Consider the following 27,696-nt stretch of genomic DNA (forward strand, 5'->3'; position numbering starts at 1 on the left):
CTGGATAATTTTATTTGAATTTCTTTCTTAATTATAATAATATTAGAATTAGTCTAAAAGACATACTTTGTGTTAGAGTCGGAAAAAGTACTGTATTTTCTCCTAAGCCCATAAAAAGGCGCAGGACAATGAGAAAATAAACCAAAGCAAGCATTTTTTATCGAAATTAATTTTGTTGAAATTACATGACTTTGTTTCAAGTACTTGATGTTTTAAAAAAACTTTTAAACTGCTGGACCCTCATCATGACATTCGTGAGAAAACATTGGAGTGAGAAGACTGCTCAAGTTCTATGTTGTGGAGTTCTATAACAGCGTTTTTTTATACAACTTACAAATGACGTCAACAATTTCGCCTTTGATGCACCAAAAAACAAAGCTCCACAAAGCACGCTTAAGATGTTTTGGTGTAAAGCCGCCTTTCTGCTGCACACGACATTCAGGCACGACTGTCGAAATTCGCTGCCTAGTGGCTGTTGCAATGAACTTTCATGGTGATCGTACACAGCAATAGGGAGAGAAGCTTGTTCTTGCTGCCTTGTAAATCTTCACCGTTAAAGGGTTAGTTCACCCAAAAACAAAAATTCTGTAACCATTTACCCTGAAAGACCTTCCTTCATCTTCCGAACACAAATGAAGAAATGTTAAGGAGATCTGAGAAGTTTCTGCACCCAAACAAGTTGGCAAAACTCAAAAAAGTTGAGGTAATCAGTTACATCAAAATTTGTAAGTTAAGAAATTCTCATTTTAGGTAAGCAGAACTGGCAGATTTTTATTTTGTGCTCATATACGTTGTAATACATTTACCATAAAGTTATCATCTCAAATTAAACAAATTGGCTAGCTTTAGCTAATTCAATAAATGCTTACTTGCTAGTTGGTAACATAATGCTTTGATAACATTATCATAGTATAGGAATTGCTGAAAGATTATGGCAATATAGAACATTTGACATATCTGTTCGCAAACCAAGCTCATGCTCCACTTCGCACCATGATGGTAACCCTACAAAACACACACACATTTTTAACATTTTGTGAAAACATGAATAGTTTTTGTTGACAACTAACTAGGCAGTGGATCGGTAGTTCCCAGCATGCTTTGCAAGGGACTGCATTAGGAGGGTACATTTAGGGATTAAAGTGTTATTTTATGTGTTTTTCAGTAAATGGCAATATGTTGTTAGTTAAGGCCCTTGCACATCCGAAATTCGCATCCGAAATTTTCACACGTTAAAAAATAAATAGAACCTCATGTTATGTCAATCGCGTTTGCACAGTGTCTGCGAAACTTTCGTCCGTCATAAAAAAAATGTGGACCAGGTTCGATTTTCTGCGTTTTTCGCATCCGTAGCAAACATATTGAATGGTGTTTTGACAATTCAGAGCCAGCCGAATCACGAATACGAAAAAAATGCATACGAAAATTGTTTAATGTTTAATGTTCAGTTATGTTAGAAACTTAGAGGACTTTCTGTAATCTTTTTGAATTTTGTGGTTACCATTATGCAGAAGAGTGGGTGACTGTTTAGGCATGGGCACTTAGTATAAAAGTAATATTTTTTGTTACTATGTAAAAAGTGGTTTTAATTTAAATGACCACAAGTATTTAACTTTCATTGGACGTAACCGTAGAGTCTAATTAGCTAAAATTATAGATGGCAATTTAATTGAGAGGACAAAAATTAAACGTAGTTAACCTGACAAAATGTTCTTTCTTAGGCATGACAAAACTTTTAGTAGGAAATTATACAATTTGTTTTAGTAGTCTTGACTAAATAAATTTAAGTTCATACAACAAGATTACAACATATTTCAATCTAGATTTTGTTGGAAAAATGTATTTCGTGAAAAAGTTTTCCTTAATTTAATTAAGTTTGTTCAACAGCTTATTTTTTTGAGTGCACAACATGACAGAAACTTGTCTGAATTAGCATAGCCCTAATCTAAATTAGAAAACAGGAATAAGTGTTAAGAAATGCCTGGTAAGTGCAAGCTATATTTTAGTTTCTTAATACTGCATTTTTAACATTCAATATCTGGCTAACACTGATGAGGATTTGTAATTTGTTTTTGAAATTCAGTTTTGAAAGGTTGGAAAAGTTGTTGTAGCGTTAGACAGGATTTAATAGAGTGCTGCAGGGATGACGATTTTCCTATCAGGGTTTTCAATGTAAGAGTAAAATAAGGTCTGTGGTAAACATAACTCGTAACGTAACATAACGTTTTACTCTACAATGTAAACAGCAAAAAAAAACAGCTTTTAAAAAACTAAATTAGTCTTCCGGATTTCGTCATCATCCCTGCACCACTCTCTAATCTTCAGTACCCCACTCATTTACTTAAAACAAGTATTTGTGTTGTGAAATGGTATGATGTGTATACGTGATGTTGATCTGCTGTGCTGTCATATTCATGTCATTAAAAAAGTAGCAAAACACTTTGTTTTAATGTAGGTAATGCGTTAATGCATACAGATACAGTTTACAGATTAGAAAAAAAATTATATGGTTTCGTGAAATGATCCATTTGAGTTACATTCGTGTTAACATACGTCTATGCTCCTTAAATATAGACACCAGACAGATGCTGTTTTCTGCAACTATCTTTTCTCCTCTCACTTGCACAAAAATAGATTTATTATTCCTCAAAATGAAAAAAATGAAGAAGAAAAAAACGCACAATGGATGGTATACAAACAATGAATTGTATGCAAAAGAAATTTGAAGTAGCCTTACTACTGTTTTTATTGTATTTTTATCAATTGGTTGTCTATAGGCGTGCTGAGAAATCCTTTTTGCTGATCTCTGGAAACCTTTTACTTTCAGTTCTTCTTTACATGTGACATCAAGAGCTTGATTCAGACACACTCAAGATGTTTAGTTCAATCTGGAATGGTTGAAGTCTTGTAGGCCTTTTGTCTCACCCTCCTGTGTTAATTGAAAGCAGCTGTCCTCCACTGTCACGAGGTTACAACTGTGCCGTTTTGGCAGGAGGAGGAACTGGGGCTGAGATTTGTGGGTAACATGGCAGACTAAAGGAAGACGTGAAACTGTACAGAATCAGACTCTGTATTGCTTTAACCACATTAGTCAGGCTCAATTAAGCTAATGCTGATCGACCGTCTCTGCTTGGTTGCTCCTCAATAAATACAATGACAATAATTGTTTTATTCTGTTTTTTTTTTTATAACAAAAAGAAAACATAAAGTCTTAAAATTACCATAATTAACTCAAGCCAGCTCTGGTGACGTGATGTGATGGTAAATAATATAAATGACAAAAGGCACGCTTTTACATCTGGAGATTTTAGAATAATTTAAACCAAATAAAATGAAATCATAAAAAGAAAGACAACTCATTGGCTTTGGGGATGAGCATTCATGATTAGAACTGGTTAGTGTATAATACATGACAATAAATAATGCAATAAACATGAGCTCACATAGAACAACATAAAATGTAACATAAACATCTTATACATAGCCAGTGACGAAAATAGAAGAAACATAAGCATAAAATGCAATATAATGAGGAAATGTCATTTTTCTGTTTTCACTATCAATTGATTCTAAGGGTTTGTATGTTCTACAGTATTTTACTGTAAAGCTACTTTCATTGTTTTATTGTTTTAACACTGCTCAGAAGGTTGGGGTCAGTAAGATATATATTTTTTAAAGATATTAATGCATTTATTTAGCAAGGATCTGTATGTTAATTTCATCAAAAGTGACAGTAGACTGTTTTCTTTGAATTTATAATTGCAAAAGATCTATTTGCAATTTATCTTTCTATTCATCAAATAATCCGAAAAAAATGTATGACTGTTTCCACTAAATTATTAAGCAGCACAACAATTTTTGAAACATTGATAATAATAAGAAATGTTTCTTGAGCACCAAATCAGCAAATCAGAAGATAATTGAAGGATCATGTGACACTGAAGAATGGAGTAATGATGCTGACATCATTTTAAAATATAATAAAATAGAAAGCAGTTACTTTAAATTGTAATAATATTTATTTCACAATATTACTGTTGTACTGTATTTTTGATCAAATAAAATAATCCATGGTCAGCAGTAGCACACATAGAGACTTACCTATCCCAAACTTTTGAATGGTGTGTACAGTATATAGTGTATATGGTAACTTTTACAATTAACCAATTATGTTATTGTTTTCATTACAATCAGTAGTATTGAAATTAATTTGTTATAATTAAAGGAAACAAACCTTTATAATTTACATTTACTTTATTATACATTTATAATTATATAATTGTTATAATTAAAGGAAACTTGATATTTATGGTAAGTTACTGACTTCCAAGACACTGGCAAAATAAGGTCTTAGCTGTAAACAATAGCATGATTACGGTCTTCCTCCTGGAGAACAATTAAGAGTGAATCTAATACTAGGTTATGACGGACAAGCTTACACTATTGTGTAACATGACATCCTCCATGCTTTCGAATATTACGTTGCCACAACAGAAGGTGCAGACACAGAAACAGTCCCAACTCGACACACACACAGGACACATTTCAGCAGTGTTTTATTGCCACAAACTGTTGTATGATAATTTATATGTTGATGTGAACTTGTAGGATCATAAATCCATTCGGATCATAAGCGTCCACCTGTTATCACTGTTTTTCCGCTTACTTCAGTATGTTTGATTGAACATACACAGTTATATCCTTTCTGATCTGCAGTAGCAAACACTCAGGTAACTAACACTGGCAAAACAGTAACCAGATAATTAAGGAGGACTATTTCTAGGTGAGGTCACACAACCTGTCTCCGAGTCATTGTTCTGAAACCGTAGTGTGATAGATGTCTGTGTGTGTGTGAACTGAGCTGGTGTTGTCCTCTCACATTCTCTGTTTCAGATAGAGTGCCATGGTCAAAGTTAGTTTACTATTAATAGGGCCTTAACTATTTGTTCACAAGGCCAGCAGTGTACCGCTAAAATTCCCTGGGAAAGTAAATGCAATTTCGGACAGCTGGTTTCACCAGAGAGATTGTCAGCTGTTGGCTACTCCTAGACTTGGCCATTACTAATGTCTACACTCTACAGCAGTGGTGCCCAATCCTGTTCCTGGAGATCCACCTTCCTGCAGAGTTCAGCTCCAACCCTGATCAAACACAGCTGAGCCAGCTAATAAGATCTTCAGGAGCACTGGATAATTACAGACAGGTGTGTTGGATGAGGTTTAGGGGCAGTCATGACTAATGGTTAGAGAGTCAGACTGGTTACCTGAAGGTTGGTTGTTCGATTCTCAATACTGGCAGGATAGGACTGAGGAGCTCTTGAGCAAGGCACCTAACCACCCAAACACTCCCCAGACCAGACGCCACAGCAAAAATGGCTGCCCACTGCTCCGTGTGTGTGCTCCTGTTAATGTGATTTATGAGGACACAAATTTGTATAATGATGTGTATTACACTGGTATTACAACTAACCTCATAATTCAAATAGCTTTAAAAAACTATGTTTTATTAAAAATGCAGAATGTTTCCTGTGACGGGTAGGTTTAGGGATAGGGGCAGTGTAAGAGGATAGAATATACAGTTTGTACAGTATAAAAACCATTACGCCTATGGAATGTCCTCACAAGTATAGCAAAACAAACGTGTGTGTGTGTGTGTTCACTACCCACTACTCCTAATGTGTGTGCACTAACTTGCTTTCTATGTCTCAGAATGGCTCGATTTGCAGTAAATGTTGCTCCATACAAACTTTTACTATTTTCTACATAGTGAATGGCACAGTGCACTATTTAGGGGATAGGGAACAATTCAGACAGTGTAAATATGCTGTCCATTCGAGCGAATGAGTGATGATAGCACAGAGTGATGATAGCACAGAGTGGATCATATGCGCAAGTCGGCGCAGACCACAAAACGTATTGGACCCATTTGAATTCTGCACAGAATGCTGTGTTTTAACTAATCTCTACATCTGCTCTGAGTTTGTATCACTTAAAATGTGCATTTGGGAACGCAACATATTTCAACCATTTTTCCAAACTTGTAATCAAAGGCACTTTATACCAGCTGTTGTCAGCAAAAGAGAAGCTTTAAAGTCCCCATGAAATCAAAATTATTATTTTTTGTCTTTTAGTATAAATATGTTAGCCTTACTGTTATCTATAAGCTAGTGTGCTCCAAAAACAATGATAATATTCGCTTTCAGAAGATATAAGCAATCTCTCACTTTTGCCAATATGGATCAGTGATTTTGATGACATCACTCTGCACTTCAGCTTCTCATCAGATTTTCTGTCCAATCAAATGCTCTCTAGAATCTGAAGCGTCCCGCCCCCTACATTATAAATAGACGCTGAAGCTGTGGCTAAAATCGGTCACTTTTACTATTTTCTACATAGTGAATGGCACATAGTGCACTATTTAGGGGATAGGGAACGATTCAGACAGTGTAAATATGCTTTCCATTCGTGCGAATGAGTGATGATAGCACAGAGTGGATCATATGCGCAAGTCGGCGCAGACCACAAAACGTATTGGACCCATTTGAATTCTGCACAGAATGCTGTGTTTTAACACGATATGGAGATTAGGAGGGAACTGTGGCTTTACCAAGCTCAACGAGCTATGAAATAAACAAAATGCTATTGGATATTTTTAAAAAGGGGAGGGGCTGCCCGATAAGTCCCGTCCTGTCTTCCTGTATCAGTGGAACGTCAACAACACATTGAATAATGTTGCACGTGTAATGGCACTTCAGTGGGCCTTTAAGGGCTTGTTGTGTTTTTCCACCTAAATAAAATATTAATGGTTTAAAAATGAAGAAATTAAAACAGCCTTAAATATTAGAATTGTAATTTTATTAGAGTGAAATTATTTATTATTTTTTATTTCATTTAAACAATTATAGTAATTATAATAATAATTTATTATTATTAATAATATAGCCTACTCACAAAACTTTGGCCAAACTGTGTCTTTAAGTAAATATGGGATTTGTTTCTAATGGTCTGTTGACTTCTTTTACAGAGCGGAGAAAACAGAGGTCCTCAGCGATGACCTGTTACAGGTGACTGCTTTCCTTTCCATCTCTGTCTCCTGTTCTTTGGCTCTTATCCATCTTGCATGGGAAACTAGTGAGTCACTGGTTTGGGAAAGGTGAACTCATTTATGTCAAGCAAATACATTCCATGCAATTTATTTTTGTCACATTCTGAACGGTCAGCATAATGGTTTGCGTCACGTTTAGTCTTTTACTTTTGGTCTCTTTATATGTGAAACTGTCCCCAGTGAAATTGTACAAAAAAAAAAGTTTTGTTGCTATGGAAATTGTGCCAAAACAACCTTCTAGAAATCTAGGAACGTGATTCATTATCTAAACTTCCACCGATATTGTGTCCTCTAGCTTTTTTTGACAGCTTGTTTATCGCTCTTAGCCGGCTGCGGCTAAAATTATCTCTTGATGTTTGGACACATCAAGCGAAAATTATTCTGACATCCCCCGTGGCGCACATGTTTTTATTCTGGGTTCTGCATGGGGCTCAGGGAGGATCACAGTGGTTTCCCATCACCCCATTCTCAGCTGTCTGGACACCCATGTTACTTCAGGGCTTCTACACATGTGCCACTCACACATGCATTCTGCATTGACAATCTTGAGCGTCTGGATAGTAGCTCCCTTCCCATTTGAACAGCGTCCAGTTTTTCCCAAATCGCCTGTCCGAACAGGATGTGCCTGCGGTTTTCATTTCGCCAATGACTAATCAGTATTATAGTGGTGTTTCCCCGTTTTCTGAACATTGTATAATATGTTCCGTTACAAAAAAGCATTGTTTCTGTGTGTTTAGTCTGCCGTTTGCTCGCCAGTTTTTAGTCTGTGATGGCAACAGGCAAACATTTAAAGAGCTCACACCAGATAATCCAAACAACTCCCCTCGAACAGGATCTCCCTCAGCAGAAAAAGCCCGGACAATAACAGTCAGTGATTCCCCTTCTCATGGTGTTCTCATGCCGGAGACGCCTGAGCGGAATGCGCGCTTGACCCAGCTGCGTCTGGACGGCTGTGAGGGAATGTTATGACGTAGAGGAGGCAGAGAAGTGTGAGGAGGAGGTTATCTCCTCTCCCAGCCTGTGGAATTCCTGAACTGGGCTGTTTTTGGAACATGAGTCAGATTTTTTTCTCTCTCATTCGGATCCTCACTGTTTGTTCAGTCGTACCGCTCTCACAGTTCTGAAGTAACATTCTTTTCATGGTTGTTTTTAGGGCTGACATGTGTTCGAGCAGGCCCACCCTGCGCGCATCAAAAAGCTGACATGTCTGTCATGACGATAGTTTTCAACAGTGGACCTCTGCTCTGACAAAACTTACAAGATGACACCCTCATTTTTTTCCTAAACTTATTGAGGTTAGAATATATAAGTAATAAATAAATAATAAATTAAAAAGTAAATGCCAGTCAAATCCAAAATCAATTTAACCAAACATTGTACTTTGATCATTTCACATTTTGTAAGGGCTTGGAGTTAAAAAGATTTATCAGTTTATAAATATTGGAACAGTTCATTGATTATCAGAAGTCGTCAATTCCGTTTCCGTCCAACAGACACAATCGGAAACGCATTGTTCACTGGCAGGGGGGTAAACAATCGTATAAAGCTATTTTATTTTACATGTAGTAATTGCTAAATACTTTCTGCTGCAGATGTATTTATTGGTTTAGAATGACTTTTTTCTTTACTGCATTTAGCTTTTGTCAGTGGAATGGAATATGCTTCTGCCGAAGCAAATTTCATTTTTTTATTTTTTTTTAAATCATCAAATTCCAGATAAAAAACTACACTACCAATGAATCCTGGAGATAAATCCACCAATCAGATTATCATCATGACAAAAGAACTCCGCTGCAGCACCAGCATTGTGAATAATGTAATCGAGTCATGTTTGCATGAATATTTTGCAATATATTTAAAATGATTATTTATAGTTTATGCTTGTATAACTAATGACTATAAATCAGTAGTTTTATATAGTCAGTTATTTAATTTTTATTACATAATTTGCAGTGCTTCATGGGATTGATACCTTTTGTCTTTTTTTCTCTTACTTTCATATACTTTTTTACTTTGTTAATCTATAGACCCTTTTCATGGACTGATGATGTGTTTATATCATCAAATCTAGTAAAGTTTTTAATATTTTCGTTTAAAAAATGTTATAGCACATTACTATACTTTGTGTTATTATGTTACCTTTCTAATACAACAGCTGAGAGAGTGACGGCAAATTTGACATCTTTCTCTCTGTATTTTCTCCCTGTTTCAATTTTTTTTTTTTTTGCTTTTTAGAGCCAATGCAAAAATTATATTTGCTTTCGTCTCCCATTCACCGCTATATACGCTTTCCCATAACGGCGACGACTTCTCAGAGCCTGGAAATGTGAAAAGGGTCCATCATCATTGGCACCCCATTTTTATATAACAGATAGAAGTAGAAAAAGAGGGTCTGGTCTGCATCTGTATTTTCTATTTATGACATCCCAGTGTTGAGCTCACACATCTAAATCTTAGGCGTCCCAATAGGGCAGATGAGTCATATTGTCTTCTTTCTCTAACATAACATATCTTTTTCATGCCTCCAAAGGGAGTGGTGTAATAAATCGAGTTTGACCTTACCACACCCTCAAGACTATGAGAAGTGTTCTTTTAAGTCCTTTTTATCAGCAACACTTGTTAATTGACACAAACTCTAAGGTTGTAGGGTTAAATGTCTAGTGAAGGCAATGAGCAAGACATGCTGAATTTTATGAAATCTGTTTCATCTCACAGAGGCATCAATTGCTTTATTACATAACATGCCTTAGGCACTTTTTACAGGCTGTTTACTTTCACAACAATGCATGCAGACTTTGCATTGAGCTGTAGCCACGGCTCAATATGGATTGTGGGTTGTTATTGATGTCTTGTTTTATCCTGCACAGATTGAGCGGCGTATGGAGTCGGTGCGAGTCGTTTCGCACAACACGCACAAAAGAATGACTGCGTGTTTGCAGGGGCAGATCGGCACTGATGCTGAGAAGAGACATGTAAGGGCACAACGGGGCTTATGACTGCACACAATATCTGTCTTCACTTTATATTTGATCTGCTTTGCACATGATGTGTCACTAACTCTCTGTGTTTCTGTCACAGAAAAAGCTTCCACTAACAGCGCTGTCACAGGCCATGCAAGATGGTGGGAACCAGCTGGGGGAGGATTCTCTGATTGGGTAATTGGATGAGATCAACATTTAAATAGATTTAAATTGATTTCCCCTTAAATCTGGTTCTTTATCGTTTAGATTGTTAATGGATAAGCTCATTGTATCATACAAATGAGATAATGGTACAAAAGAACACTATAGACATTCAGAGCAGCGCCATGAAAGTGAGGCTGTGAGGGATAGACTTAACATGTTTTCAATGGCATCCTCTGTAAAAAGCTGTATAAAGGTCCTAGATCACTTATAGTTTTCCCACTGCTCGTGATGTCTGGAGTTTTATGTCTACTGAAGCTTCTTGGAAATATATTTTTGCAGTGTTTTGTCGGAAGAACAATTAAAAAACACATTAAATAACAGTACAATCCACTGAAGAGTTTTATGTCTATCCCTCACAGCCTCACAAAGATGGCTCTGCTGTGCATAAGGTCTATATTGCTGAGCTTGAGTCACACATTAAAAAAAAATCACCACAACTGCAGGTATATTTGAGGTTTTGTACATGTTATTCTGTCAGTGCACTTTTTAATTGCAAAAGTTTGGGGTCAGTAAGATTTTAGGAAATTAATACTTTCATTCAGCAAGGATGCATAAAACTGGTAAAAAGTGACTGTAAAGACTTTAATTCTGTTTCAAAGGATTCCCATTTCAAATAAATGGAAAAAAAAATTCACCGTTTCCAGAAAAATATTAAGCAGCACAACTGTTTTCAACATTCACAATAATACAAAATGTAGCATACATTTACATGGCAATAATGTACTAAAAATGGAAACGTTTTTTTATTAGCGTTTTTCATGTAATTTGCACTGAAACGATAACGGCATCGCTTTCAAAAACGTGCACTTTGAAACCTGTTTTGCGCTTGTGTTTTTTTAGGCCACCAAAACGCCGTTGTCATGTAAATGAATGGGCAAAACGCATGTAAAGTCTTACATTTTTTAGTTTAAAACGAGGTCGTTTAAACAATCCCTTGGAATTATTTCTGAAGACTGGAGTAACAACTGCGGAAAATTCAGCTTTGCCATCACAGAATTGAATTATATGTCAAAATGTATTAAAATAGAAAACACTTATTTTAAATAATAATAATATTTCAAAATATTAGTTTTTACTGTATTTTTGATAAAAAAAATGCATCCTTGATGAGAGACTTCTTACAAATATCTTACCAACCTCAAACTTTTATGGTAGTTTATATTCAGTATCTTCCGTGCAGAAAAATGATGGAGATGTGCGGAGATGCCGAGAACAGACTGGCATCTGAGCTAATGCAGCACGAGGTGATCATTGAGAAGGAGATCTTAGACCCTCTCAATCAACTAGCAGAGGTACGGACTATGCATGCTAATTTCCAGCCATTCATTGGTTATCGGCTGGACACATGATCATAAGTATCAAGAACTTTAATATCGATGCATACCTAATCCTATTGATTTGTCAGATGGACATTCCTAACATCCTGAAACAGAGGCGGCAGTTAGCCAAGCTGGTTCTGGACTATGACTCTGCCCGAGCAAGGTGACGTTTCGATCATGCATCTAGGTTTCATTATATCATAACTCTAATTTGACCCAGTTCACAACTGAATCGCTTTCTTCATAGGTGGTTGCAGGCAACCAAGTCGATAATCTCAGGAACAAACACGCATGCACTGACAGCCAAAGCAGACTCGCTTAAAGAAGAAGTCGACGAAGCTATGAACAAAATGGAGCTGTGTAAGGTACTGATGTGCAAACAAGCCTAAACATGCTTTACTCCTTATGAGCCGCTTAGTTCTGGATTTTACACCAGCGTATGATAGCAGGGGCGTAAGAACGATCTGAAAAGTGTGGGGGAGGGCGGCGCATCATACACCTCCTCTGCTTGCTTCATGAATACTAATTAGATGACAACATTAGCTCAGTTGTTCTAATTGATTTGCTGGAAGGAAAGTAAGTGGGTGCTAGTCATGGGAGGATTGTTCGGCCAAGCGCAATGAAATTCTCAAAATATAATGTTTAATATAAATATAGGTGATGCTTTCAGGAGTGGGGGGTGAATTTTGAGTTTTTAGATTTTTCTAAAAGTAATATTAATTGTTTTTTTAGCAAGGATGCATTAAAGTCGGCATGAAATCAAAATTGACCCTATTTACTTTGTTAGCGGATATTACTAGTCTTATGGTGAACAATTAATCCGTGCAAGTTAATACACGGAAAAAAATTGTTTGCCGAAGTTATCTTTAATTAAAGTCTGAAAAGTTACTTCCGGGTCTGGAATGAGTCTTTTTCTGATGACATAGGCTTGACAACTTGGGTTGGTTAAACGCTTAACCACTCCCCTCAAACCGTTACTCTGCTATGGGCGAGAGATGGAGAGGAGGAGCGCTGAAGTAAAACCCTGCCCTGTGTTCAATATTCCGTTTCACTCGGAAATGCGTCACAACACTTGAGAAAAGTCGTTTGCAACTTCCAGTTCACGCGGACTTTAAATTGATCAAAAGTAACAGGGTCCGTGTATCATCCGATCATTTCATTTCCTATTTGGAATGGAATAACGAGGAATGAAAAAACAGCTCGTTTATTCGTTTTTTTGTTTAGTTTAAAAAACGAAAAATTAGATTTTGGCTCGATTTTTCATTTTTCGTTTGTGGTTTACAAATCGGTTTATGGGTTCGATATTTCGTCCGCGCATGTGGGCGGCGCTGAAACGCCCCTTTCATCTGATTGGTCAAACCGCTCCGCCTTCAGTACGAGCTTTTCTTTCTGTCGGCAGAATAAGAGTCAGTACGAGTGCGGCACTAACATTACTGCACTTTAATAAAATAATGTCTGAAACCACCACTCACTTTTAAGTTACTATGCACAATATTTGAAGCAGAAGTATGTTCAGCGACCCCATTAATGTGAGCTATAGGCTATGACAGATTATTTTAGCATGATGTATTTCTCATTGATAGTGCAAATAGTTCCGTCTCTTTGGATAAAAGGGAAGTGGAAATAAAAACCAATAATAGGCTGAACTGTAGGCTACTATTATATGTAACACAATTATAGTGTGTAACATTTACCACTCTACTAATTTAGTAATTTTGAAAATTGAATAGAAATAAAGTTTATATTTATAAATGTAAGCATGTGTAGCCTACTCAGTTCACATGAAAAGAAAGAGAAAGAAAAGAGAGAAGCTAAAATCAGTGAACGTTAATACTGTCAAAATTAGCAGGGTTTGGGATTCATTAAAATCATGTCGGTTGAAGAGCACAGCATACCTTTAAAATGTTATTAGTTTTATTATAAACTAATACGATTTTATTACATTCTGAATTGGTCAATTTTTCTCTGAGTTGTCTTCATTATGTTGACTTGAGAAAGCCATGCAGCATATTTTAAACATTATTATTATTTATTATGAGAAATTGACTCCGCCTAGTGCTTCACTTTAATGCTTCACCAAACTCAGCTCAGACCTCCAGACTGGTCTGACTCGCTTATATCATTTATAACCCTTTATATCCTGTCTATGTTTATAACTGGTCAGACATACTTTCCCAAAAAATCCATTGACTTGCATTATCTGAGCAATGAAGGCCGTAATAGTTCATGCTCTCCACTAGAGGGGGCGACAGGATAATACGTCTTTTCTACTCTCTTTTCCTGTTTGCATCAGTTTAAATGACAAATAAATGCATGAATTTCATTTATAAATAGGCCATATCTGTGTATGAGAACAAGCTTTACACTTCAAGTTATACAACTAATTAAAACTTGAACCCTACTTCAAAGTTTGCCACTCTAAGATGTTGTCATTCACACTGTTTTTTGCGTTTAAATTTGTCCATCTGGAACTTTTATTTGTCATGAGCTCTATATTTTAAGATATACTAGAAAAAATATGATTCAACAACACAAGCTCTGTTTTTACTCAGCAAATTTGTTTTCCTTTTAAGTAGGCTATAGCCTACAAGTTGCCATGGCTTGCCATGTTCTGTTTAGGCTATTGTAGTTTGTAATACTTGTTATACAGTATGTGCCTAAATTTATATAGGCCTAACACATTTAAACTTCTGTCCGTCTGTCTGTCTGTCTGTCTGTCTGTCTGTCTGTCTGTCCGGACATTTATGCACAAACATTTATGCACAAATAATCTTAAATAACAGTTTAAAAAAGGTGGTCTGCTATATTTCTCAAAGGAAGCGGTCGTTGGCATTATACGAGGACATTCTGAATATTAGCCTATAAAATTAGCTGTCTTAAAAATGCGGATTGATCATAGTTATTCCAGACGCCTCGATCCCGGTGCTATTCGTAGCCTATTGAAATTGTATAATTACGGATTATGAACAGATGTTTTACACAACAAGGATATATTCCCATTGGGTTGTTGGGTTTTCATGTTTTATGGGAACCATAATGATTTTATACTGTACACACTGTGTTATCCCCTAACTCTAACGTAGCTAACAGTTAGGCCATCTACGGACATCTAATGTTAAGGACATATATGGTACAATTCAGCCTATATGTTGATTTTTATTTCCACTTACGTTTTATCCAAAGAGACGGAACTAGGCTATTTGCACTCTATTTATCAATGAGAAATACATCATGCTAAAATAATCTGTCATAGCCTACTGTGGCTCACATTAATGGGGTCGCTGGAACATACTTCTGCTTCAAATATTGTGCAACTTAAAAGTGAGTGGTGGTTTCAGACATTATTTTATTAAAGTGCAGTAATGTTAGTGCCGCACTCGTACTGACTCTTATTCTGCCGACAGAAAGAAAAGCTTGTACTGAAGGCGGAGCGGTTTGACCAATCAGATGAAAGGGGCGTTTCAGCGCCGCCCACATGCGCGGACGAAATATCGAACCCATAAACCGATTTGTAAACCACAAACGAAAAATGAAAAATCGAGCCAAAATCTAATTTTTCGTTTTTTAAACTAAACAAAAAAACGAATAAACGAGCTGTTTTTTTCATTCCTCGTTATTCCATTCCAAATAGGAAATGAAATGATCGGATGATACACGGACCTAACAGTAAAAACGATTTGTAATGTTACCAAAGATTAATATTTCAAATGAATACTGTTATTATTACCAAACTTTTGAACGGTAGTGTAGGTGTATATTTTATAAGTGAATATTCAACATCCGTTTTTATTTTTATTTAAAACCTTGAAAGTTTGTTCAATGAAAACCGTGGCTCTTAACCCACAATTTTTTTTTTTTTCAAATGGCAAACATTATATTTCTAATCACAAATCAGTCTCAAATAAGACCAGACATCAATCTGCTAAATCCAAAAATGAGTCTGGCGACGACTGAACCATCGAGTTGCTAGTCAGCCATATGATGACTGATTTATGATGCAGCGGTTGTTAGAACTGTGAAAATCTGATGTGTAATCACTGTTGTATTCATAGAGAATTTTTTTCTTTCTGTCTGAATAGTCATTTTTGTTAAGTGGAGACATGAAAAAAGGTCTCAAACCTGCATCACCCGCATGAGCAGTTAAGGCTCAACGTGTGTGTTCCTGTACGGATTTGATTGCCAGGGAACACATTACTGTTACAATGTACAGCTTGAGTACAAGTCAATTTGAATAAAAGTATTTGCCAAATGCATAATGGATTGTGTCAAATGCATTTGGTTAACCACTGTGCTTGTTTCCTGTAATATCCAATTTCTCTATCTGCACAGTCACAGTCAGAATCATACCAATAGTTTCAATCGTGTCAATTTTTTTTTAAGGATCAACTTTCAGCAGACATGTACAATTTCTTCTCAAAGGAGGCAGACTATGCCCGCCACTATGTAATGGTAAGAAGCATTTTGTTTTTCATCCATGGGTTCAATAACTCACTTGCGAATCGATGTATATTCCTGTTCAGTTCCATGTTCAGTTCATTCTGCTGTGCGTCTTTCCTTCCTCAATGTCTTCTCTGTTTTCAGTTATTAGAGGCACAAGCTGATTACCACAGAAAATCTCTCACCTTGCTCGAGAGCGTCCTGCCAACCATTCAAGCCCAACAAGGTGACGGCACAGTTTCTTATTGCTGTGTAACTGATTATATAACTACCAATGAAACCTAATTTAGTGATTAATAGGCATCTACAAAACTACATATTTTCAGAATCGATGACTAGTTGTCTAATTATAGTTAAAACCAGATTTTGTCAACATATTCACATGTTGCTCCTGACCAGTATGACTTTATTTTGCTGTGTAGAACATTGAACAAGTTATTTTAAAGAAGGTTTCTACTACGTTTGTCCATGTAATGAAAGTTAATAGGGTCCAAAAAGAAAAACCTTTAGAAAAATATTTTCAAAAGACCTTTTTTAAAATATATTTTATGTTCTGCAGAAGAAAGAGAGTCATACTGGTTTGGAATGAAATGATGGTGAGTACCGGTAAATGATGACACAACTTTCATTTTTGAGTTCCTTTAAGGAAGCCTTGTGTAATTAAAGGGATAATGAAAATTCTGTCATCATTTACTCACCCTCATTTGTCATTCTGATCACCTATATGAATTTCTGTCTTCTGCTAACACAAAAGGAGATATTTGAAGAATGTTGAAAGCAGTTTTGGTTCCCATTGGCTCCTGTTGTATTTTTTTTTTTTTTTTTTTTTTGGCCATGCAATGGAATTCGATGGTAACCAGAACTATTTAATTGCCAACATTCTTTAAAACGTGTTCCACAGAAGAAAGTCATACAGGTTTGACGGTGAGTAAATGATGACATAATTAATATATGGGGGAACTCTGTTTAAGCTGGTTTCGTAAAAAGACGTCAATCTGAAGAGAGATGATTTTTCCCACATTTGAAAGACATTTGTATACAAATACAAACACTAATTAAAGCACTACTGCTGAAAATATAAGAACTAAACAATATTGTAGGAAAATCTAGATAAACTATTAAACTGACTAATCAGCTAGTTGGTTGTTACGTGAGTTTTGGACATTGTGACCGTCCATAGTGACTAATGTTGATGTATCAAACGGAAACGCTGTGAATTTAGCTTGATGATGTGTTCCAGTGATTCTCTGTGCAGTCCTCAGAGGCGCTTAATTGTTTTCGTTCTGCTTTGTGCCCATAAATCTGGCACTTGAGTGCTATAAATTGTTGTGATGGTTTCCTGCGAGCACACGTGAGGCAAACAGACTTGATGTCCCAGCATGTGGTCCATGAGTAATATTTCTCACATCTCACCCACCTAGTTCATCTGCCTTTTTCAGAAACAGTAAGAAAGAATATAGGAAAAAAGAGCTTAAAGTGGACTTAACAGCAGGATGTAGTATTTAGTGTCTTGAAAGCAGATGAATCCCTCTGCTCCCTCTGTAATTCACATCTGTTATTTTAATAAAGTGATGCTTTTTTAAATTTGTGCTGCTAGTAACTAGTTATTGATGTTTTCCTGACAGATTCGTGGACTGAGAAGCCAGCGTTTGGAACTCTTCTGGACGAGCACCTGAAGCGCAGTGGCAGAGAGATCGCACTGCCTATAGAGGCCTGCGTCATGATGCTGCTGGAGACTGGAATGAAAGAGGAGGTACGGCACGACCGAAGCGTTTAAACAATGCATCAGTCATACAAATCAAGTGTTGTATTGTTGATAGGGATGTCCCAAGCCGATCTCAAGGATCAGTATCGGGGCTGTTAAGCACTGATTGGTTAAGCCTGATCCTTTTATTTTGCACCTTAAAGTGGGCTTGCCAACCAGCATTAAAAGATAAAGAAGAAGCTCAAATGTGCGTGCGTGCATGATGCGCGAGAACCGATGACGTCACACATGCACATTCGAACTTCCATGTTTAGCATATTTGATGCTCACTTTTGTAACGAATCACTCAAAAGTAATTTATTTACAGTTTGTTTTTTATCTGCCATCAGACTATCTGAGATGTTGCAATGCGTTTCTTCGGACTTGACTTGAACGACTGGCAATTTGCTTAATGCTTTTTTTAACTTCTCCACTCCATCTCCATCTCCACTTTTTTTCTTTTCTGCTTATTGTACAAATAAAATTCAAGGAGCTCGATTTACTAACAGCTTGCACCAGCACAAACCCTCTTTGGGCGTTTAAAACTACTGTCAGGATTTACAGTACTAAAGACACGCAGTGAAAAATTTGCGCTGAAAAGGCAATGGGAAGAGAGTATTTAAATTAATCATCCAAGGTGATTTACTAACGTTTGCGCTAGTCAATTTACTGGTATATTTGCCATTATTTACTGGGCCAAAAAAAGCATGTCTTAAGTTGGTCATTATGGAAATGATCCGATTGTGTCTGTGTTCTTTAATTTGCGCGTTGTCAGTAAATCACGCACATAGGCACTTTTTACATAGGCTTTTTTAATTGCATGCTCATGCTAATTTATCCTGTTTACTAACAGATGTTTACATCTACCAATGTCTCAGTGTAGAGAGAGAGAGAGAGAGTGAGTATCTTATAGTAAATATAAATACTGTAGTAATTGTTATTTTGGAATTACTGAGAAACTTTGCACAGCTCTGTTTAGATTGGTTTGGATTGATTTGAATAACTTTAAAGTACTTGAAATGTGCACGAAGCACTAGGAAAATACAAGTATCTGATCGGGACTCCGTATAGGCAGATACTCAGTATTCAATGACTCGGATCGTAGGCACAAAATACTTGATCTGGACATTCCTAATTGATCTACCATAGTAATCTTTTCCAGGCTGTTCAAGGCATATCAGCAAATGCTTTTAGTTGTGTATTGAACCACAAAGTATTGTTCAACTTTAACATGTGTCCACATTGTACTGTATTGTAATTATAATTAAGACATTTTTTTTTTAGAGATGTCTAAAAATAATTGTCTTAATTGTTATCATGTCACTGTAACTGTCAAATAAACATTTAATAATATGTTAGAAGATGAATTTGGGTCTTGGCTGAAAATATACCTGAAAATATGCTCTTTAATTTGGTCATTCTCCAGGGTCTTTTCAGAATAGCTGCAGGAGCCTCGAAACTGAAGAAGCTGAAGGCAGCTCTGGATTGCTCCACCTCACAGCTGGAGGAGTTTTACTCCGACCCACATGCCGTTGCTGGTACAGCCTTGTTTAGTTGTATGTATAAGTAACGTGTCATTCACACTTAATGTATGTTAATTTGGAATCGTACTCTCCTGGTTTAAGGGGCATTAAAGTCGTATCTCAGAGAGCTGCCTGAACCTTTGATGACTTACCAGATGTATGATGAGTGGATACAGGCATCCAAGTAAGCCATCTTGCAGTACTTTACATAAAGGTCTAAAGGAATCATGTTTGTGTTGCTAATTACTGTGCTTTTACTTTAAGTGTCCCTGACCCAGACAAGCGGTTACAGGCTTTGTGGGTTACCTGCGATCAATTACCAAAAAACAACAAGGCAAACTTGAGGTAGGTTTCAGTTAAATCTGAAGTGTAATAAGTTTGTGCAAAGTTCTGGGGTTCTGTGTATAAAACTGCACAGATTTGATCTTAAAATGTGTTTGCACAATTTTTTTTAGATTGATTGATTAAAGTTTTATTGTAAATCATTGGCATATTATTTCCATATACATATTGACACGATACTACGCAGTTTAGAAACGTGGACCTAGGAAATAAGATATTATTTATATTAAAAATAAATATGATTATATTAAAAATAAATAAAATAAAGTAACTAATAAATAGTAAATACATTTCTTCTTAATATCTTTCTTTTTCCCCAGTAAAATATTAAGACTTAATATTTAAGAATGTATCTTGAATATCGTCGTTGTCGGGCAGAACCCTCAAATGTCCAAAACCGCACTGTTTCTGAACTCCCTGAAACGTCTCAATTGTAGTCTTGAGTTTTCTTCCAGGAACGTACGGTACACATCATAATAGAGAGGCAACAATGTAAAATATGTGAACAAATAATGTTTTTTTTTCTATTCTATTAGACCCCAAAATCAAAACTTTCATAATAGGCCCCCTTTAAGACAGTACTCAACAACAAATGCTAGACTTAGACACTCTTCTCCGGTCCTCAAATACACAAAACATTGCAAGAAGCAGAGACATGAATTTTTTTTTTTAGTGTAAAAACAAAACTTTTCTGACACCAGCAGATCACTGAAATAACGTTTGTTTTAAATTATAATTTAAGACCATGTGTGCAAAGTTTATTTCCTTTAGAATACCGCTTTCCCGTTTACTACAACAACAGAGGAGTTCCAGATGGTGATTAAAAATAGTTTTTAAATTGCATTCTTCTTATTCGGGAATTTGCTCTGTTTTGCAGATACCTTATTAAGTTCCTTGCTAAGCTCGTACAGGAAAGCGACGTTAACAAGATGACCCCCAGCAACATAGCCATTGTCCTGGGACCGAATCTACTGTGGGCCAAAACCGAGGGGTCAGAATATTCTGCAATATCCAGCAAACACGCTAACTTATTTAATTGTGCCTTTTTCTTAACGCTCTTGTCTTTACCCACAGGAGCCTAGCAGAAATGGCTGCTGCAACCTCTGTCCATGTGGTTACTATTATTGAACCCATCATTCAGCATGCAGATTGGTTTTTCCCTGAAGGTAGGGGCCATAAAGCTTTAAATGTATGGTATTTTCCAATGAAAAAAAAGTATTGCTATCAGTTTTAAGATGAACCTGTTTCTTGTTATTCCTTCAGATGTGGATTTTAATGTATCCGGCATGTTTTCGATGCCCGCACCACTTCCAAACAACGTCAACCACCTGACCCCGCCAGATTATGACACGGGCACCATAGAGAGGAAGAGACCTGGCAGCATGGTGGGCCCAGATGGTGACATGCCCCGGAGAGACAGGTAAACACTAATTTCACACACATTTTTTTTTTAACAGTTTGATTTCCTGAATCAATCACACTGGTTATTTCCTCTTGCTTCACAAAGATGCAATTCAATTGATTAGAATCAATTTAGATTGATCAATTCACTTAATTGAGCAATTAAAACAGCGGACTAGATTACATTCACCATTAACCTCTGGGGTATTGTCAGTTCTACTGATAAATCTCTTGCTTTTTCCTATTAACCCTGCAGTATGTTTGATGTGAGTGGGATTTCTACCAATGCAGATTACCCTCTTGGTTTCTGTGGTGTCGCTCTCCTGGGAACTTATTAGCACTAGTGGTGTCTTTGCTGTCTTTTCTTTCTGTAGCTCTGCTAATAAATTAATGGACCACAATCCTCGTAGAGGCAATACTGTACCTAGAAAGCAGCACGCTTCGCCTGGCTTCCAGCCCCCGCTGCCCCCAGTGGAGGCTGCAGGTAGTGCAGGGGGTCAGTCTATGACTGAACTGTTGCTCCAGCAGCCTGCACATGCGGGCATGGGCTTAGAGAGCTGCCAGCCCGGGCTGGCGCTGGGGATGGCCGCCCTGGCAGCAGCACAGCAGCTTCTAGCTCAGCATACTGAGGAGATCAGGTAAGACTCCTGCAATGTGCCAGACCAGTGCAATGCATTAATGAATCAGCCCCGCATGCGCATGGAGTTGCTGTGGAGGGACAAAACGGGTCTTTTAACTCTTTGGCAATTAGTAACCGATGGCAATTAGCTATGATTGATGAATTTATTCCATAAGTGAAGGTGTCTGATAACAGTTCATGAGATAAAGCAAGTAGTATTCAACTGGTCATGTGATTTAATAATGTCTGTCCCCATTCTCCTACTCCATTTAAAACAAAACAGCTTGTATTAGGCTACACTGTCTGACAGATAAAATATGCAAAAACAAGATGGCTTAAAACGAATTACATTTTAATTTTAATTAATTTTTAATGTTTGACTTAAGTGTAGCACTTTTCACAGTATACATTGTTTACAAGAAATCAAGCATTTGCGATATGTTGTATTGTAGTATTACACTACACACGTATACTGCATGTATGCGGATAAAGTTAGACATGCTTATAAATCCAACTTCGTGTGATAATACAGTTTACATTTTGCGATGATATAAACAGTCACATTATTCTGTAGTGTATATTGCTAGAACTGGAAAAAGGCATGGGCATTTTTGTAATGGTTTTCACTAAGAAATGCTGAATGGCTATGGCTTTGAGCATTTCAAATGGTTTAATATTCAAATATTCCATCAGAAAAGGCTTAAGTTCATATTTATTTGCAGTTTTCATTTTGTGGAATGTCAATGTTGCGGAATGTTATTAAATATTGCTTGATTTTTCTCTCCGTTTGCTTAGCAGCTCAAAGAACCGAGACCCTGCTTCAACTCCTCCAGCTCAGAGAAATGGCACTGGAGGATCAGGACAGCTGAGTGTGGGGACGCCTGTGGCTGGATCTACAGGACCCAGTCCTCACATGGCTCGCAGAGGTCAGTGGACTTTCCTCAAAAGTCTTTAGGCTCTGATATGCTTACAGCAAAGTTCTTTTTCGTTCTTTCCTTGGAGGTACAAAGACATTTGAAATGCCTGATCAGGGATATTGTTATTAAACTCCACCCGCGTTTAGCTGAATCTGTAAATATGCGCTGGACGCTCTCCTTTCAAAAACAAAATAAACATGCAACAAAAATAAGAGCGGTGAGAAGATATCAGTTTAGAAATCATCCAATCATAGTGACATGAATATGTTTGCACCATAGTCACGTCACGTCACGTTTATTTATATAGCACTTTACACAATAGATTGCTTTAAAGATAGCAGCCTAAAGCCGGGCTCAGACTACTGTGGTTTTTAAATCTAAAACGATTGAGAAATCTGATTGCATCACGCACATAAGGAGCATTTTCACAGATTCTCTTTTTTTAAATCTCAAACCTGCACACACACTCACTATAAGATCTGAAAAATGGCAGTCACCATTTTAAAAGTTTCATCATTTCAGTCTCCTTGTAGACTTGTCTCTCATTGGCTATTGTGTAAGTACTGATGTAATCATTGTCGTAATCATTCCGATTTAAGATCCTAAGTATTAAACATGTTTGATATTGTCGGGGCGGCCCCGATGTGTCCGCGAGCAGATCGAGAGGTTTAAGATTTGATCTGTAAATGCCTCGCATTACCTGATAATCTGTGCCAAACATTGGAACTGACCGATGCCCTGGACTCAATCTTTTTTCTTTTTTTTTTCTCGAATGTTGGGAGTGGTAAATCGACCTGAAACTCCTGTAGTCTGAGCCCGACTTGACAGTATTAAACATAAAAAACAGTGTCAGCGTCTGAAAAGAACAAAAGAATCGGAAAAGATTTCAACATCAAAGAAAGCAGAGCCCCAGAGCACAGCTACCTATTGCATAATCGTCACAGACCAGGGGTATTTTGATGGTGTTGTGTACTAGCCTGAGCAATCTTTTCTGGAAAGTTTGCTATGACAAGCTGTTTCGTACTTCAAAACAAACTTCGAGATGACATCACACCAGTTCCTTCTTCGATTTTGCTTGAAGTATGTCAGGGCCTTTACATGACAAGAGCAGCTCAGAAACCCAGAAAGAGCTTGTTTTAAGTTCTCTTTTTATTTGTAGGTACAAAGAAGCCGGCCCCAGCTCCTCCTAAACCAGCCAACCCTCCACCAAGCCAACCAACCAATCAGTCAGCACAGCAAACCTCTTCAGGCACCCCTCAGTCCCTCGGCACCCCTCAGTCCCTCAGCCCCTCCCCTAGACCACTTTCTAGTTACTCTCCCACCAATCTGAGCCCCACACAAACTCAGGCTCAAGCAAACGCGACCCCACGTCGCTACTCGAGCATCCAGCCTCCCATTCAGGCACCCAACCATCCACCCCCCCAGCCTCCCACACAGGCCACGCCCCCTCCCCAACCCACCGCTCCTGGTGACCCCGGAGAAGACCCCTCCCCTCCAAGCACTCCCACTCCTCCAAGCACCCCTCCGCCCATGGCATTGTTTCACGACAGTCCCAGTCCCACGGCTCCCCCGGTGTTCCAGTCAGGATCGCTTCCTCGCCCGAGGCCTGTGCCTAAACCACGCAACAGACCTACTGTTCCCCCTCCACCCCAGCCTCCAGCCACAGGAAGCGACAGCAATGGAATTTGCAGTGCTGCCTTCAAAACAATGGGTGAAGCTCTTTTATTTCTGTCACACTAGCTTGTTTAACAGCATGTTTGTTTGCATTTCTGTGAGGTGTAGGCTGTGCCTGAATGCTGAAAGTTAGGATACGGACGTAGAAAGACAATAAACCCAGTCTGAATCCAATGTTTGATCAACATTCTGTCTGCTGAGATGCCTTTATTTGTTATAAATGAAGTTGCTAAATCAAAAAAGAGATATCTCATTCCTTTTTTTTGTTGATGAATTGGATTCAATTGTAATACCACTGCTTTTACATAAAGATGGTTTGTTTTTTAGTAGTTTAATAAAGACATGATTTCACATCAGAAAGCCTACACAGAGATCACACTGTATAAATGAATGTGTCCTGCTATTAAGTTTAACAGCAGTTAAAGAATTTATTTATATATATATATAAGTTAATAGACTAACATTTTAGAATTGCACTACCTGGCTGTGAAAACATTTGGTCGCTTCATTGTCGTGAGAGCATTTTTTTAAAGTCCCCCTGTAGTCAATAATTTTTTCCCTTAACTCATATTTGATCACCAAAAATGACACGTTTAAATGTTTGTTCTTCGAACAAAATGTCTTCATGCCTTAAAATAGCTAGAACGTTAGTCTACACCCTTGCTTCATTTAGTATACGTGGTTCTATGAAAATTTAGCAAATTAGGCCCCGCCTCCACTCACGCCAGCTCATAGATCTACTCGTTGACGTGATTGGTTACAAGGTAGTTTGTGACATCAGAAACACCAGCGATTTCAAACTGCATTTTTTTTCACTGCAGTTTTAAGGAGAAAATACTTGCATACTAATACCAGCAATGGTGTTGACTAATGCATTTGTACATGGTTTGTCTTAAAGCGTATTAAAAACACCACATAGACAGAAAACATTAATAGCTTGATTTTCACCATAGGGGGACATTAATATTTTTTTAAATACCATGTCAAGTAATACATGGAGCCAATTGATAGGTTTCTAAAGAATAGTGCCCAAAAAAAAAAAAAAATATATATATATATATATATATATATAAAGCCTAGGGTGAGATATGATAAAATCAACTGTTAAAGTTAATATTAAAATAAAATAAAACTTCCTGGGGTTGTGCAAAAAAGCTTAAATAAATCAGTTATTAAATCTCACTTCTGCATAGCTGTTATTGGAAACTTAAAAATAATGGGTATCATGTTGGTTGTAAAATTGGTTGATTTCTTCCTGTCAGCATGGCCGTCACAGCAAGTCAAACAGCATTTCCATTCATTAGTTCTGTTTGTCTCAAACAAGCTGAATGATTTTTATTACTAACAATCCATCACTCTGTATGGTCTAACTTCCTAATCTCGTGTCTTGCAGATTCGGGGATGACATTTAAAGCACTTGGTCGAGCTCTTATTCCTGACATCGCCGTTGAGAAGCCTGTTACCCAACTGAAGGACTCAGACCTTGACACAGAGAGCACCGTCCTGTAAAGATGGCCTTGACCCTGACACCCTTTTCCCTTAACCAAAAGGTTTGCTAAAGGGCTGCTCTTCTCACATTACCAAAGTGTTTATCATCTTGACTGTACTTCTCAAATATCCTACGCTTAAGACAATCAACAATCCCAGTGGCACCAGGGATACAAACGCCCCAAGATGTAGCATGTTTATTTAAAGCTGCTGATGACAGCAAAAAGCATGAGGAACTAGGTCTGTACAGTGATGGGCGAATTTGGTGAACAAGAAACTAAATTGATTGTTATGAGGTACTTTGAGGTGAGTCTTAAGTGGCCTTAGCTAAACAAAGCAAATACTCTAAATAAAAAGTGAAAGACACTAAATCAAAAGCTAAAACTCTGGCTTTTTGTATAGCTTGTGACTGCAGGTCTCCAGTCAGCCAATACAGTGCATTCCTTCTTTTCATTTGCAAGCCTTACTATTTCAGTTTGGATACTAGCTACATGCAATACATTGGTTTAAAGTATACAAATGCTGAATGATTCATTTTCTGCCTTTCACAGCTGATGTTTTCATAATTTTGGGGCATTAATATGACTGGACCTAAATATATGTGGTAGAGCGCCACTCAGCTATGTGTAAAAGTAATCCTGACTGGTGCGTATGTGAAAGAGGCTATATGTTATTGGACATTTGATTGCTAAAATTAGAGTTAAAGTGTTCCGCTGTCAGTTTATGTGATGGAAAAGGTCAAAACATGTGCTTTAGTGATATCCTGGTATGGAAACCTTATGTAATGGCTTTGTTTGTATGTTTACCAGGCCTTGTCAAGAATAGCTTTGTATTTCCCTCCTTTTATCCCAGATATGGTACCAAAGTGGGGGAAAATGTGCCACTTGGATGTTATTCTTACTGTATAATAGCTAAGAGCAGACGTTATTGCTTACATTTTTTTCCTCCTCGTCTCATATTCTATAAAGTCTCCATTACAAGTATTAAAATAATTCAAAATTGCAACTTAACCATTTTGACACGATCACTAGACTGATCATCGGCCTGTCAATCATGATATGATGTTTGATGAATTGATTCATCACGTTCACATGATTCTGATCGATTCTCATGCGAGAGAAAAATGTAGGCGATCATGCTCACTGTTAGCTTTTCTTTGTACATTTTCCTTGCCTTTACCATGCTGCCTTACCTAAGTACACTTACAAAAGCTATTTTACCAAGGTTTGGAAAGTAAACTGACTTCACACTTATGAAACTAAATGTTGATGGTGCTTTTGGAGGTCAGAGGCTTTATGTCAGAAGAATTTTGAAAAAAGCAAAAGAAATGCTTTGTATTACTGCTTCAAAGTGAAATAAAAAAGTGAAATAAGAACTGGTCTTTCAGTGTTTCATTATGTAGTTGTTGACTTCAACTGAATGTAAATGTTACATCTGAGAATTAAATGTTATATGCTCATTAATTGAACAACCTCAAGTCTTTTTTTGCGTTGTCAGTTGAAGCTGTCATTGTGGGAAATCATATCTAAACAATGTAAGTCCATCCTCTACTTATTACATTCTACTCATGTACTGTACATTCTTTTTACATGCCTACTTACAAAATAAATAGTTATTTTATGTAACGAAAGAAACCATAGTGATGAGAAGCAAGTACTGAGCACAGCTTTAGGCGATCAACTTCCTACAACTGTAGAGGACACCGGTCAGTTATGCAGTGTAGTGGATTTCCCTATAAACAAACATTTAACTGCAGAACAAACACAATAGCCAATCATAATCAAGACGGCTCTAATACATGTCTATGAATTAATATTGGATCTAAATAAACCTAAACAATTGTGCTGTACACTGTAAAAAATGTTGTTGGTTTAACTTAGTTACCTGGTTGCCTTAAAATTGAGATGTTTTAGTTAATACAGTGAAGATTTGTTTAATCAACATA

General features: G+C 37.2%; 1 protein-coding gene across 6 annotated transcripts in view; it reads left to right on the forward strand.

Moving 5' to 3' along the window:
- The window catches only part of arhgap17a (Rho GTPase activating protein 17a), a 33,459-nt gene extending 6,329 nt beyond the window's left edge, over positions 1-27,130 (forward strand). Inside the window, exons 2-21 of one of the 6 annotated variants that reach the window (XM_079595169.1) lie at positions 5,082-5,201; positions 7,022-7,061; positions 9,970-10,074; positions 10,181-10,257; positions 11,468-11,579; positions 11,693-11,769; positions 11,854-11,971; positions 15,987-16,055; positions 16,188-16,269; positions 17,669-17,796; positions 19,214-19,325; positions 19,413-19,494; positions 19,575-19,655; positions 20,530-20,643; positions 20,727-20,818; positions 20,916-21,072; positions 21,428-21,691; positions 22,468-22,598; positions 23,749-24,300; positions 25,657-27,104. In XM_079595169.1, coding sequence (XP_079451295.1) covers positions 9,982-10,074; positions 10,181-10,257; positions 11,468-11,579; positions 11,693-11,769; positions 11,854-11,971; positions 15,987-16,055; positions 16,188-16,269; positions 17,669-17,796; positions 19,214-19,325; positions 19,413-19,494; positions 19,575-19,655; positions 20,530-20,643; positions 20,727-20,818; positions 20,916-21,072; positions 21,428-21,691; positions 22,468-22,598; positions 23,749-24,300; positions 25,657-25,772 — 2,457 coding nt within the window. In that variant the 5' untranslated portion in view covers positions 5,082-5,201; positions 7,022-7,061; positions 9,970-9,981 and the 3' untranslated portion in view covers positions 25,773-27,104. Of the gene's footprint in view, positions 1-5,081; positions 5,202-7,021; positions 7,062-9,969; positions 10,075-10,180; positions 10,258-11,467; positions 11,580-11,692; positions 11,770-11,853; positions 11,972-15,986; positions 16,056-16,187; positions 16,270-17,668; positions 17,797-19,213; positions 19,326-19,412; positions 19,495-19,574; positions 19,656-20,529; positions 20,644-20,726; positions 20,819-20,915; positions 21,073-21,427; positions 21,692-22,467; positions 22,599-23,748; positions 24,301-25,656 lie in introns of all 6 variants that reach the window. The other 5 variants (XM_079595170.1, XM_079595168.1, XM_079595167.1 and 2 more) reach the window with 5 other exon arrangements.
- Positions 27,131-27,696: the final 566 nt, after the last annotated feature.

The sequence above is a fragment of the Phoxinus phoxinus genome (assembly GCF_949152265.1).
Source record: "Phoxinus phoxinus genome assembly, chromosome: 21".
Taxonomy (NCBI): Eukaryota; Metazoa; Chordata; class Actinopteri; order Cypriniformes; family Leuciscidae; genus Phoxinus; species Phoxinus phoxinus.